Source organism: Cherax quadricarinatus, chromosome 26 (genome assembly GCF_038502225.1).
Source record: "Cherax quadricarinatus isolate ZL_2023a chromosome 26, ASM3850222v1, whole genome shotgun sequence".
NCBI lineage: Eukaryota > Metazoa > Arthropoda > Malacostraca > Decapoda > Parastacidae > Cherax > Cherax quadricarinatus.
In genome coordinates this window covers 33,593,110-33,608,648 of record NC_091317.1, presented here as the reverse complement: position 1 = coordinate 33,608,648, position 15,539 = coordinate 33,593,110, and the positions used below count along the sequence as shown (strand labels likewise).

The following is a 15,539-nucleotide window of genomic DNA, read 5'->3' as shown; positions in this document are numbered from 1 at the left end:
CAGCTGTACAAGCTCGTGCGCCTTATATGCCGGAAAGTACGGTATAAAATAGAGCGATGCGTCAGTCAGTTGTTTCTTCCCATTGAGAGTCAGTGTAGTGCCTCACTGACCTCCACATGACCCACTTTGACCCCTCAGTAAAGACGGTGCAGGTCAACAGTGTTGCTACGACCGTGACGGCTACCTGATGCTGACGGCTGACAAGATGTGGGGAGGCAACCCACATCGAGCGCACAACCTGGGCAAGACTCCCTATGACGAAGCTAACAAGGTCAGTACTGAAATGAAACACACAAGATTTGGTTTGGATTTTTAGCCCCGGAGGGTTAGCCACCCAGGATAACCCGGGGTAGGGAGTGTTAGCCACCCAGGATAACCCGGGGTAGGGAGTGTTAGCCACCCAGGATAACCCGGGGTAGGGAGTGTTAGCCACCCAGGATAACCTGGGGTAGGGAGGCTTAACCACCCAGGATAACCTGTGGTAGGGAGGGTTAGCCACCCAGGATAACCAGGGGTAGGGAGTGTTAGCCACCCAGGATAACCTGGGGTAGGGAGGGTTAACCACCCAGGATAACCTGTGGTAGGGAGGGTTAGTATAACGGTGTTTTTTTGGTATTCTGGTAGCGGGTAGTAAATGATATATCTCTTCGGAGGCTTCTTACTTTATTGTTAAGTAGTGGCGGGTTACACAGGCTTGTGTGTTTGTGCCCATGGCCTGGGCAGGGCCATGCCCACGAGAGAGAGCTGGGAGGCCTTGTGTCTTGATGCCAGGCCGCTGTGTGAGTGAGGGTGAGGCAAGTCTGGGCATACTGAAGTGGCAAGGCCTATAGATGGCAGCACCTGAGTGGCGCGAAATATGATCTAAGCTGGCAGACAGCATGGGCTGTCTGTGCAGACAGTACAGGCTGTCTACATACGCTCGGCCACCTACCACGCGTCGTCCCGACGCGACAATACTGGTAGTAAAAGAAACTCGGTCTCTCTCTCGTAGGAACAGGGCACAGAACACAAAATAAAAACATATATATACATATGGACATGGAAAAAAACTTCCTACAGGGAGGGAAGAAAAAAACATGTGGGTGTGCTAAACATCGTGGTCAAAGGCAATGAGCGTCGAAGGGCATCACTGCACGCCTTCCTGCGTCTGGACAGATACTGCAACACGGGAGACATCGCTGCGGCTGAGCTGTGACGTAACAGGGTACGGTCTCCTCTGGAACGGTGAAGCAGACATCGTAGGAGTCGCTGCAGGTTTTCACTCAACCTAGGGCACGACATGCTGGTGCCCTCGAGTGAGGCGTCGACAAAACTCGGCAACTGGGCAGGACTTCTGGCAAGCGACTCAGGAGGACACTTCTTGACTGGTACTGTCGCTGGGCTGTCACTGCCGGCGAGCGTGGAGCGAGTTGTGGAGCGAGTCGTGGCAGAGACGACTGGGCGAAACATCTGGGAGTCGTAACATCATACACCAGACTGCAGTGAGCGAGCTAGCAGTCAAAGTGACATCATCTTTGTGCAGGCTGCTCACTGAAGCTTGTGACACGAGGCTGACACAGCGCCTGCCGACAGGGCTGGCTGCGGCTTGACTGAGTATCATCTCTCGACAGTTGGAGTTATAGCAGAGGTTAGCCTAAGCGTCCCCAGACTTGTTTCTCTACATATAACTGCACTCTGACGGTCTGGAGGTGAAGTGAAACAAATCTCGATGGGAATCGTAGCAGGTACGATTCTGCAGAACAACATGAGCGACGAGCATAAAAGCTTTCTGTACAAGAGGGCTCATACGCTCAGGGCTGAGTAATCAGCTGTCAAACGTACGGGTCACACGGGTGAATTAGCACAGAGGTGCTACTCAGGTCTGGCTGGCTCAGACCTCACTGGACACACGGAAACTTTACAAACACACCGCTGTACATACGGTACAACATGGCTTAAACTAGCAAAAGATGCTTTTCTGCGCATAAAACTGACACTAAGACATATACTAAAATGTGAGAACACTGACTGAGAGGAATTAATTAACACACGACATATATCTTCTCTCAATCTTCTCGACAATACTGAATTACTAGAACACTCGATGTGACATCATGTGATGTCAGGCGTGATGTCGCAAGGTGACGTCAGCAGCAGTGACGTCAACAGACATCTCGAGGTGACGTCAGGCAGACATCGTGAGGTGACGTCAGCAGACATCGTGACGTCATGAAGTCGGGCAGCATCGTGGGTGACGTCAGCAGACATCTCGAGGTGACGTCAGGCAGACATCGTGAGGTGACGTCAACAGACATCGTGACGTCATGAAGTCGGGCAGCATCGTGGGTGGCGTCGATGTGATGCAGGCAGCAGACCACAGCATGTGGCCTTGGGACATCTGGTAACTCACGTGGCTTTGTAGGTCTACGTGACATCGGCCACACCCACGTGACGTCGTGATCCACGTAGCTTCGAGTGGCCTCGGGCACTCGGATACACAGCACTGGCAATGAATTCATACGAAAAACAGCAGAAAACACAGCAGAGGGAGTGGGCAGTGGTGAGTGTATGGTAGTGTGGTGGCGAGGAGCGTGCGTGAGTGTATGGCAGGGCGGGCATCTGACCATTCCTCCTCCTCCTCCACCCACAAACACGTGGAGAAGCTCACACTGGACGCAGAAATCACCACAAAACTCACCTCTGGCTTGCTGAAACAGCTGTGCTGAGCTGAACAACAACAGCAACATACAAGTGACGCTGAACACGTGACTTGAGAAACAGCGTGGGGTCACTGGGACGCCACTTACAATTCTCGGAGAATTTCGGCAAATTTCAGCTGGATCCTGCTAGTACCTGTGTCTGGATGCTCAAACGTGCAGACACGACATCAGGATAACTCGTTGAGAGACGGATGCTTCTTGTGTAGGGTGATGAAGTGAAGATGACTTCATACCTCTTCCTCCTTCTCTCCAGGCAAACACAACTGCTGCGGAGCACCACTGTCATGTCACCATTTATAACGGGGTTGTTTGGTAGTATGGTAGCGGGGTGTGAATGATATATCTCTTCGGAGGCTTCTTACTTTATTGTTAAGTAGTGGTGGGTTACACAGGCTTGTGTGTTTGTGCCCATGGCCCGGGCAGGGCCATGCCCACGAGAGAGAGCTGGGAGGCCTTGTGTCTTGATGCCAGGCCGCTGTGTGAGTGAGGGTGAGGCAAGTCTGGGCATACTGAAGTGGCAAGGCCTATAGATGGCAGCACCTGAGTGGCGCGAAATATGATCTAAGCTGGCAGACAGCATGGGCTGTCTGTGCAGACAGTACAGGCTGTCTACATTAGCCACCCAGGATAACCTGGGGTAGGGAGGGTTAGCCACCCAGGATAACCTGGGGTAGGGAGGGTTAGCCACCCAGGATAACCTGGGGTAGGGAGGGTTAGCCACCCAGGATAACCTGGGGTAGAGAGGGTTAACCACCCAGGATAACCCGGGGTAGGGAGGGTTAGCCACCCAGGATAACCTGGGGTAGGGAGGGTTAGCCACCCACGATAACCTGGGGTAGGGAGGGTTAACCACCCAGGATAACCCGGGGTAGGGAGGGTTAGCCACCCAGGATAACCCGAGGTAGGGAGGGTTAGCCACCCAGGATAACCTGGGGTAGGGAGGGTTAGCAACCCAGGATAACCTGGGGTAGGGAGTGTTAGCCACTCAGGATAACCCGGGGTAGGGAGTGTTAGCCACTCAGGATAACCCGGGGTAGGGAGTGTTAGCCACTCAGGATAACCCGGGGTAGGGAGTGTTAGCCACTCAGGATAACCCGGGGTAGGGAGTGTTAGCCACCCAGGATAACCCAGGGTAGGAAGTGCTAGCCACCCAGGATAACCTGGAGTAGGGAGGGTTAACCACCCAGGATATCCTGTGGTAGGGAGGGTTAGCCACCCAGGATAACATGGGGTAAAGAGTGTTAGCCACCCAGGATAACCTGTGGTAAAGAGGGTTAACCACCCAGGATAACCTGTGGTAGGGAGGGTTAGCCACCCAGGATAACCTGGGGTAGGGAGGGTTAGCCACCCAGGATAACCTGGGGTAGGGAGGGTTAGCCACCCAGGATAACCTGGGGTAGGGAGGGTTAGCCACCCAGGATAACCTGGGGTAGGGAGGGTTAACCACCCAGGATATCCCGGGGTAGAGAGGGCTAGCCACCCAGGATAACCTGGGGTAGGGAGGGTTAGCCACCCACGATAACCTGGGGTAGGGAGGGTTAACCACCCAGGATAACCCGGGGAAGGGAGGGTTAGCCACCCAGGATAACCCGAGGTAGGGAGGGTTAGCCACCCAGGATAACCTGGAGTAGGGAGGGTTAGCCACCCAGGATAACCTGGGGTAGGGAGGGTTAACCACCCAGGATAACCTGGGGTAGGGAGGGTTAGCCACCCAGGATAACCTGGGGTAGGGAGGGTTAACCACCAAGAATTACCCGGGGTAGGGAGGGTTAACCACCCAGGATAACCTGGGGTAGGGAGGGTTAACCACCCAGGATAACCTGGGGTAGGGAGGGTTAACCACCCAGGATTACCCGGGGTAGGTAGGGTCAACCACCAAGGATTACCCGGGGTAGGGAGGGTTAACCACCCACGATTACCCGGGGTAGGGAGGGTTAGCCACCCAGGATAACCCGGGGTAGGGAGGGTTAGCCACTCAGGATAACCCGGGGTAGGGAGTGTTAGCCACCCAGGATAACCTGGGGTAGGGAGGGTTAACCACCCAGGATAACCTGGGGTAGGGAGTGTTAGCCACCCAGGATAACCCGGGGGTAGGGAGTGCTAGCCACCCAGGATAACCCGGGGAAAGGAGTGTTAGCCACCCAGGATAACCCGGGGTAGGGAGTGTTAGCCACCCAGGATAACCCGGTGAAGGGAGTGTTAGCCACCCAGGATAACCAGGGGTAGGGAGTGTTAGCCACCCAGGATAACCCGGGGTAGGAAGTGTTAGCCACCCAGGATAACCCGGTGTATGGAGTGTTAGCCACCCAGGATAACCTAGGGTAGGGAGTGTTAGCCACCCAGGATAACCTGGGGTAGGGAGTGTTAGCCACCCAGTATAACCAGGTGTAGGGAGTGTTAGCCACCCAGTATAACCAGGTGTAGGGAGTGTTAGCCACCCAGTATAACCAGGTGTAGGGAGTGTTAGCCACCCAGTATAACCAGGTGTAGGGAGTGTTAGCCACCCAGTATAACCAGGTGTAGGGAGTGTTAGCCACCCAGGATAACCCGGTGTAGGGAGTTTTAGCCACCCAGGATAACCTGGGGTAGGGAGTGTTAGCCACCCAGGATAACCCGGTGTAGGGAGTGTTAGCCACCCAGGATAACCTGGGGTAGGAAGTGTTAGCCACCCAGGATAACCCGGTGTAGGGAGTGTTAGCCACCCAGGATAACCTGGGGTAGGGAGTGTTAGCCACCCAGGATAACCCGGGGTAGGAAGTGTTAGCCACCCAGGATAACCCGGTGTAGGGAGTGTTAGCCACCCAGGATAACCTGGGGTAGGGAGTGTTAGCCACCCAGGATAACCCGGGGTAGGGAGTGTTAGCCACCCAGGATAACCTGGGGTAGGGAGGGTTAGCCACCCAGGATAACCTGGGGTAGGGAGTGTTAGCCACCCATTATAACCTGGGGTAGGGAGTGTTAGCCACCTAGGATAACCTGGGGCAGGGAGTGTTAGCCACTCAGGATAACCTGGGGTAGGGAGTGTTAGCCACCCAGGATAACCTGGGGTAGGGAGTGTTAGGCACCAAGGATAACCTGGGGTAGGGAGTGTTAGCCACCCAGGATAACCCGGGGTAGGGAGTGTTAGCCACCCAGGATAACCTAGGGTAGGGAGTGTTAGCCACTCAGGATAACCCGGGATAGGGAGTGTTAGTCACCCAGGATAACCTGGGGTAGGGAGTGTTAGCCACCCAGGATAACCTGGGGTAGGGAGTGTTAGCCACCCAGGATAACCCAGGGTAGGGAGTGTTAGCCACCCAGGATAACCTGGGGTAGGCAGGGTTAGCCACCCAGGATAACCCGGGGTAGGGAGTGTTAGCCACCCAGGATAACCTGGGGTAGGGAGTGTTAGCCACCCAGGATAACCTGGGGTAGGGAGTTAGCCACCCAGGATAACCTGGGGTAGGGAGGGTTAGCCACCCAGAATAACCTAGGGTAGGGAGGGTTAGCCACCCAGGATAACCTGGGGAAGGGAGGGTTAGCCACCCAGGATAACCTAGGGTAGGGAGGGTTAGCCACCCAGGATAACCTGGGGTAGGGAGTGTTAGCCACCCAGGATAACCTGGGGTAGGGAGGGTTAACCACCCAGGATAAACTGTGGTAGGGAGGGTTAGCCACCCAGGATAACCTGGGGTAGGGATTGTTAGCCACCCAGGATAACCTGGGGTATGGAGGGTTAGGCACCCAGGATAACCTGGGATAGGGAGGGTTAGCCACCCAGAATAACCTGGGGTAGGGAGGGTTAGCCACCCAGGATAACCTGGGGTAGGGAGGGTTAGCCACCCAGGATAACCTGGGGTAGGGAGGGTTAGTCACCCACAATAATTTGGGGTAGGGAGGGTTAACCACCCAGGATAACCCGGGGTAGGGAGGGTTAGCAACCCAGGATAACCCGAGGTAGGGAGGGTTAGCCACCCAGGATAACCTGGGTAGGGAGGGTTAGCCACCCAGGATAACCTGGGTAGGGAGGGTTAACCACCCATGATTACCCGGGGTAGGGAGGGTTAACCACCCAGGATTACCCGGGGTAGGGAGGGTTAACCACCCAGGATTACCCGGGGTAGGGAGGGTTAGCCACCCAGGATAACCCGGGGTAGGGAGGGTTAGCCATCCAGGATAACCCGGGGTAGGGAGTGTTAGCCACCCAGGATAACCTGGGGTAGGGAGGGTTAACCACCCAGGATAACCTGGGGTAGGGAGTGTTAGCCACCCAGGATAACCCGGGGGTAGGGAGTGCTAGCCACCCAGGATAACCCGGGGTAGGGAGTGTTAGCCACCCAAGATAACCCGGGGTAGGGAGTGTTAGCCACCCAGGATAACCCGGTGAAGGGAGTGTTAGCCACCCAAGATAACCAGGGGTAGGGAGTGTTAGCCACCCAGGATAACCCGGGGTAGGAAGTGTTAGCCACCCGGGATAACCCGGTGTAGGGAGTGTTAGCCACCCAGGATAACCCGGGGTAGGGAGTGTTAGCCACCCAGGATAACCTGGGGTAGGGAGTGTTAGCCACCCAGGATAACCCGGGGTAGGGAGTGTTAGCCACCCAGGATAACCTGGGGTAGGGAGTGTTAGCCACCCAGGATAACCTGGGGTAGGGAGTGTTAGCCACCCAGGATAACCTGGGGTAGGGAGGGTTAGCCACCCAGAATAACCTAGGGTAGGGAGGGTTAGCCACCCAGGATAACCTGGGGAAGGGAGGGTTAGCCACCCAGGATAACCTAGGGTAGGGAGGGTTAGCCACCCAGGATAACCTGGGGTAGGGAGTGTTAGCCACCCAGGATAACCTGGGGTAGGGAGGGTTAACCACCCAGGATAAACTGTGGTAGGGAGGGTTAGCCACCCAGGATAACCTGGGGTAGGGATTGTTAGCCACCCAGGATAACCTGGGGTATGGAGGGTTAGGCACCCAGGATAACCTGGGATAGGGAGGGTTAGCCACCCAGAATAACCTGGGGTAGGGAGGGTTAGCCACCCAGGATAACCTGGGGTAGGGAGGGTTAGCCACCCAGGATAACCTGGGGTAGGGAGGGTTAGTCACCCACAATAATTTGGGGTAGGGAGGGTTAACCACCCAGGATAACCCGGGGTAGGGAGGGTTAGCCACCCAGGATAACCCGAGGTAGGGAGGGTTAGCCACCCAGGATAACCTGGGTAGGGAGGGTTAGCCACCCAGGATAACCTGGGTAGGGAGGGTTAACCACCCATGATTACCCGGGGTAGGGAGGGTTAACCACCCAGGATTACCCGGGGTAGGGAGGGTTAACCACCCAGGATTACCCGGGGTAGGGAGGGTTAGCCACCCAGGATAACCCGGGGTAGGGAGGGTTAGCCATCCAGGATAACCCGGGGTAGGGAGTGTTAGCCACCCAGGATAACCTGGGGTAGGGAGGGTTAACCACCCAGGATAACCTGGGGTAGGGAGTGTTAGCCACCCAGGATAACCCGGGGGTAGGGAGTGCTAGCCACCCAGGATAACCCGGGGTAGGGAGTGTTAGCCACCCAAGATAACCCGGGGTAGGGAGTGTTAGCCACCCAGGATAACCCGGTGAAGGGAGTGTTAGCCACCCAAGATAACCAGGGGTAGGGAGTGTTAGCCACCCAGGATAACCCGGGGTAGGAAGTGTTAGCCACCCGGGATAACCCGGTGTAGGGAGTGTTAGCCACCCAGGATAACCCGGGGTAGGGAGTGTTAGCCACCCAGGATAACCTGGGGTAGGGAGTGTTAGCCACCCAGGATAACCTGGGGTAGGGAGTGTTAGCCACCCAGGATAACCCGGGGTAGGGAGTGTTAGCCACCCAGGATAACCTGGGGTAGGGAGGGTTAGCCACCCAGGATAACCCGGGGTAGGGAGTGTTAGCCACCCAGGATTACCTGGGGTAGGGAGTGTTAGCCACCCAGGATAACCTGGGGTAGGGAGTGTTAGCCACCCAGGATAACCTGGGGTAGGGAGGGTTAGCCACCCAGGATAACCTAGGGTAGGGAGGGTTAGCCACCCAGGATAACCCGGGGTAGGGAGTGTTAGCCACCTAGGATAACCTGGGGTAGGGAGTGTTAGCCACCCAGGATAACCTGGGGTAGAGAGTGTTAGCCACCCAGGATAACCAGGGGTAGGGAGTGTTAGCCACCAAGGATAACCTGGGGTAGGGAGTGTTAGCCACCAAGGATAACCTGGGGTAGGGAGTGTTAGCCACCAAGGATAACCTGGGGTAGGGAGTGTTAGCCACCAAGGATAACCTGTGGTAGGGAGTGTTAGCCACCAAGGATAACCTGGGGTAGGGAGTGTTAGGCACCCAGGATAACCTGGGGTAGGGAGTGTTAACCACCAAGGATAACCTGTGGTAGGGAGTGTTAGCCACCAAGGATAACCTGGGGTAGGGAGTGTTAGCCACCCAGGATAACCTGGGGTAGGGAGTGTTGGCCACCAAGGATAACCTGTGGTAGGGAGTGTTAGCCACCAAGGATAACCTGGGGTAGGGAGTGTTAGCCACCCAGGATAACCTGGGGTAGGGAGTGTTAGCCACCCAGGATAACCTGTGGTAGGGAGTGTTAACCACCAAGGATAACCTGGGGTAGGGAGTGTTAGCCACCCAGGATAACCTGGGGTAGGGAGTGTTAGCCACCCAGGATAACCTGGGGTAGGGAGTGTTAGCCACCAAGGATAACCTGTGGTAGGGAGTGTTAGCCACCAAGGATAACCTGGGGTAGGGAGTGTTAGCCACCCAGGATAACCTGGGGTAGGGAGTGTTAGCCACCAAGGATAACCTGTGGTAGGGAGTGTTAGCCACCAAGGATAACCCGGGGTAGGGAGTGTTAGCCACCCAGGATAACCTGGGGTAGGGAGTGTTAGCCACCCAGGATAACCTGGGGTAGGGAGGGTTAGCCACCCAGGATAACCTGGGGTAGGGAGTGTTAGCCACCCAGGATAACCTGGGGTAGGGAGGGTTAGCCACCCAGGATAACCTGGGGTAGGGAGTGTTAGCCACCAAGGATAACCTGGGGTAGGGAGTGTTAGCCACCCAGGATAAACTGGGGTAGGGAGTGTTAGCCACCCAGGATAACCTGGGGTAGGGAGGGTTAGCCACCCAGGATAACCTGGGGTAGGGAGTGTTAGCCACCCAGGATAACCTGGGGTAGGGAGGGTTAGCCACCCAGGATAACCTGGGGTAGGGAGTGTTAGCCACCAAGGATAACCTGGGGTAGGGAGTGTTAGCCACCCAGGATAACCTGGGGTAGGGAGTGTTAGCCACCCAGGATAACCTGGGGTAGGGAGGGTTAGCCACCCAGGATAACCTGGGGTAGGGAGTGTTAGCCACCCAGGATAACCTGGGGTAGGGAGTGTTAGCCACCCAGGATAACCTGGGGTAGGGAGTGTTAGCCACCCAGGATAACCTGGGGTAGGGAGTGTTAGCCACCCAGGATAACCTGGGGTAGGGAGTGTTAGCCACCAAGGATAACCTGGGGTAGGGAGTGTTAGCCACCAAGGATAACCTGTGGTAGGGAGTGTTAGCCACCAAGGATAACCTGGGGTAGGGAGTGTTAGCCACCAAGGATAACCTGGGGTAGGGAGTGTTAGCCACCCAGGATAACCTGGGGTAGGGAGGGTTAGCCACCCAGGATAACCTGGGGTAGGGAGGGTTAGCCACCCAGGATAACCTGGGGTAGGGAGGGTTAGCCACCAAGGATAACCTGGGGTAGGGAGTGTTAGCCACCCAGGATAACCTGGGGTAGGGAGTGTTAGCCACCAAGGATAACCTGGGGTAGGGAGTGTTAGCCACCCAGGATAACCTGGGGTAGGGAGTGTTAGCCACCCAGGATAACCTGGGGTAGGGAGTGTTAGCCACCAAGGATAACCTGGGGTAGGGAGGGTTAGCCACCCAGGATAACCTGGGGTAGGGAGTGTTAGCCACCCAGGATAACCTGGGGTAGGGAGTGTTAGCCACCCAGGATAACCTGTGGTAGGGAGTGTTAGCCACCCAGGATAACCTGGGGTAGGGAGTGTTAGCCACCCAGGATAACCTGGGGTAGGGAGTGTTAGCCACCCAGGATAACCTGTGGTAGGGAGTGTTAGCCACCAAGGATAACCTGGGGTAGGGAGTGTTAGCCACCAAGGATAACCTGTGGTAGGGAGTGTTAGCCACCCAGGATAACCTGGGGTAGGGAGTGTTAGCCACCCAGGATAACCTGGGGTAGGGAGTGTTAGCCACCCAGGATAACCTGGGGTAGGGAGTGTTAGCCACCAAGGATAACCTGGGGTAGGGAGTGTTAGCCACCCAGGATAACCTGGGGTAGGGAGTGTTAGCCACCAAGGATAACCTGGGGTAGGGAGTGTTAGCCACCCAGGATAACCTGGGGTAGGGAGTGTTAACCACCCAGGATAACCCGGGGTAGGGAGTGTTAGCCACCCAGGATAACCTGGGGTAGGGAGTGTTAACCACCCAGGATAACCCGGGGTAGGGAGTGTTAGCCACCCAGGATAACCCGGGGTAGGGAGTGTTAGCCACCTAGGATAACCCGAGGTAGGGAGTGTTAGCCACCCAGGATAACCTGGGGTAGGGAGTGTTAGCCACCCAGGATAACCTGGGGTAGGGAGTGTTAACCACCATGACGTTGGATAGTAACACTTATATTAGCAGAGTGTGAAGGTGGAGAGCCCATTACTGCCTGTCCTGTCGCCTTCTTGGAAATAAGTCACTCTGTCTGACTTTTTTGTGTTATCCCAGGTTCTCTACACATATGCTGCTATGTATGAAAATTCTATGTAACTGTATTTGTGTATACCTGAATAAACTTACTTAGTTACCGGCAACAGAGGCCGATGTAGCGCAGCCCACGCACTCATGTGGGATCACGTGACGTCATACAAACCAGTCACTAGGCCTAGCAAAGGGGTCGTGTATATAAAACATATGGATGGTACTATGATATTCAGATAAGCTGTACAACACATGTAGGGGATCAGCAACTATTATTATTAATGCTATTATTATTATTATTATTATTATTATTATTAGTGCTATTGTGGTTGTTATTATTATAGCTATAATTATTATTTTATTAATGTTATTATTTTTAATGCTATTATTAATATTATTATTAATAGCAGTAATAATAATAATATTATTATTATTATTGTTGAATTAATTTTTATATTTGTTTGGAAAGGTTACAATAACTGAATAACTGAACCTTATAAATTGTATATCTTAAATGTTTCTCACAATTATATCACATAAATGTTAAACCTAAAACCCAATCTAACTTTATTATTTTTTAAATACACTACCTAACAGAATCCTTCATATGACCTGTCTTTGTAATACTCACTTGTGCTTTATAGTAATCTGTTTACATTAATGTTTTATCACTGACTTCATCATTGCTTAATTAATCTTAAGTTAATTTTAAGCCAGCCCGTAATGCTATGCATAGTATAAGTGGCTTTGGCATACTGCTCTTATCTGTATTTTTTTTTGTACCTCTGTATGTGTGCACAAATTTATAATAAATAAATAAATAAATAAATGTATAGTTGACATGTTATAACGTGTTGTTTAGTGTAAACAAAGTCACTAAGATGGCGGACCAGTTTACATGTTATAACGTGTTGTTTAGTGTAAACAAAGTCACTAAGATGGCGGACCAGTTTACATGTTATAACGTGTTGTTTAGTGTAAACAAAGTCACTAAGATGGCGGACCAGTTTACATGTTATAACGTGTTGTTTAGTGTAAACAAAGTCACTAAGATGGCGGACCAGTTTACATGTTATAACGTGTTGTTTAGTGTAAACAAAGTCACTAAGATGGCGGACCAGTTTACATGTTATAACGTGTTGTTTAGTGTAAACAAAGTCACTAAGATGGCGGACCAGTTTACATGTTATAACGTGTTGTTTAGTGTAAACAAAGTCACTAAGATGGCGGACCAGTTTACATGTTATAACGTGTTGTTTAGTATAAACAAAGTCACTAAGATGGCTGGCCAGTTTACATGTTATAACGTGTTGTTTAGTGTAAACAAAGTCACTAAGATGGCTGGTCAGTTCTGGCAGACTAATAACTAATACGTATATTTAACTGATGTTGGGATATGTTAGGGACAGGTGTTTTTTAGCGGTTGTTTTGAAGATGTTGGCTGAGTCAGTGGTGCTGGAGATTTCTGGCAGAGAGCTCCAGAATTTGGGCCCTTTTATGTACTTTGAGTTTTTGAAGAGATTTAGCCAGACACGGGGAATGTCACAGAGATTTTTGTGTCTAGTGTCTATGGTTCCTGTTGCAAATACCAAGAAAATGCATCAGGTCGGGATTTACATTAGAATTTGTTCTGTAAATGTCGTATTCACAGTATTAAGAGTTAATGTTTTGTATAGTGATAAGATAAGATAAGATAAGATTTCGTTCGGATTTTTAACCCCGGAGGGTTAGCCACCCAGGATAACCCAAGAAAGTCAGTACGTCATCGAGGACTGTCTAACTTATTTCCATTGGGGTCCTTAATCTTGTCCCCCAGGATGCGACCCACACCAGTCGACTAACACCCAGGTACCTATTTGCTGCTAGGTGAACAGGACAACAGGTGTAAGGAAACGTGTCGGAATGTTTCCACCCGCCGGGAATCGAACCCGGGCCCTCCGTGTGTGAAGCGGGAGCTTTAGCCACCAGGCCACCGGTGATCAGGTTTGTCTTTGAAGACTGGGTAGGGGGGTGTTATCTAGCAGTGGACCGTGTAATTATTCGTACTCCAACTTTGTTGGTTTCTTTTGTTGACTTAGGTTTTTTTTTTTTTTTATTCACCGGTATTCTCCCGGCCCGGGTCTTTTCCAAGTAGTGGTGACCCGGCCTTGGCTAGGTGATTTTCTGTTGTAAGTTCCCAGACACAAAGATCGTAGGTCAGATAGATCAGTATAATGTGAGTAGTGGTGATTGTGGTACATAATAACGTATCTTAGACAGGATGCCTACTGTTCTAAACACTTTTGTTTTTGTTATGTGTTCGATATGTTGCTGTTCTTGTTGTTATTTAATATCATGAATAAGAGAGTGTATTGTTGTGTGTTACAGGTACCAAGTTTGTCTCACTGGTACCACGATGTAGTACCCTTCTACACTTGTTGTAAGTGGCAAGGAGAACAGTCTCCAGGCTGTGTCACTTACAGGTTTGAGAGACGGTCCTCCCAAGACTGTGTGGGATACCAGCCTCCCACTGCTGGTAAGTTATGAGTGTGTGGGATACCAGCCTCCCACTGCTGGTAAGTTATGAGTGTGTGGGATACCAGCCTCCCACTGCTGGTAAGTTATGAGTGTGTGGGATACCAGCCTCCCACTCCTGGTAAGTTATGAGTGGGATACATAAGAAAATAAGAAAGGAGGCCTGTTGGCCCAAACTAGGCAGGTCCTTTACAATCCATCCCACTAACAAAACATTTGCCCAACCCAATTTTCAATGCTACCCAGGAAATAAGCTCTGATAACTCTATCCACTCATTTGCAAGTCCCACTCAAATCCAACCCCTTTCACTCATACATTTATCCAACCTAAATTTGAAACTACCCAAGGTTTTAGCCTCAATAACCCAACTAGGTAGACTGTTCCACTCATCAACTACCCTATTTCCAAACCAATACTTTCCTATGTCCTTTCTAAATCTAAACGTGTCTAATTTAAATCCATTACTGCGGGTTCTCTCTTGGAGAGATATCCTCAAGACCTTATTAATATCCCCTTTATTAATACCCATCTTCCACTTACACACTTCGATCATGTCTCCCCTCATTCTTCGTCTAACAAGAGAATGTAATTTAAGAGTCTTCAATCTTTCTTCATAAGGAAGATTTCTAATGCTATGTATTAATTTAGTCATTCTACGCTGAATGTTTTCTAACGAATTTATGTCCATTCTGTAATATGGAGACCAGAACTGAGCTGCATAATCTAGGTGAGGCCTTACTAATGATGTATAAAGCTGCAGTATGACCTCTGGACTTCTGTTGCTTACACTTCTTGATATAAATCTCAATAATCTATTTCCCTTATTACGTACGCTTAGGCATTGCTGTCTTGGTTTAAGGTTGCTGCTCACCATAACCCCCAAGTCCTTTTCGCAATCTGGATGGCTAAGTTCTACATTATTTAACTTATAAATGCTAGGGTCGTGGACACTCCCGAGCTTCAGAACCTTGCATTTATCTACATTGAACTGCATCTGCCACTTTTCTGACCAAGAATAGAGATTGTCTAAATCCTCCAGAAGTTCCCTAACATCTACGTTTGAATCAATTATCCTACCTATCTTTGTGTCATCAGCGAATTTGCTCATATCACTAGTAATACCCTCATCAAGGTCATTGATATATATTATAAACAACAACGGGCATAAGACTGATCCCTGTGGTACGCCACTTGTTACAGATCCCCACTCGGATTTAACCCCATTTATGGACACTCTCTGCTTCCCATTGCGGGTAAGTTATGAGTGTATAGGATACGAGCCTCCCACTGCTGGTAAGTTATGAGTGTGTGGGATACCAGCCTCCCACTGCTGGTAAGTTATGAGTGTGTAGGATACCAGCCTCCCACTACTGGTAAGTTATGAGTGTGTAGGATACCAGCCTCCCACTGCTGGTAAGTTATGAGTGTGTGGGATACCAGCCTCCCACTGCTATTAAGTTATGAGCGTGTAGGATACCAGCCTCCCACTGCTGGTAAGTTATGAGTATGTGGGGTACCAGCCTCCCACTGCTGGTAAGTCAGAATCGTGAGAAAGATTCACTAGAGGGACTTACAGTGGTGAGCTTCCTCATAG

The 15,539-nt window shown here is 51.5% G+C and overlaps 1 protein-coding gene across 4 annotated transcripts in view; it reads left to right on the top strand.

Annotated features, from left to right (window-relative positions):
* mesh (sushi domain containing 2 mesh) overlaps window positions 1–15,539 on the top strand; it is a 171,302-nt gene that overhangs the window by 89,900 nt on the left and 65,863 nt on the right. For all 4 annotated transcript variants that reach the window (XM_070088915.1, XM_070088914.1, XM_070088913.1 and 1 more), the window contains 2 exons: window positions 139–271; window positions 13,798–13,945. In XM_070088915.1, coding sequence (XP_069945016.1) covers window positions 139–271; window positions 13,798–13,945 — 281 coding nt within the window. The remainder of the gene's footprint in view (window positions 1–138; window positions 272–13,797; window positions 13,946–15,539) is intronic.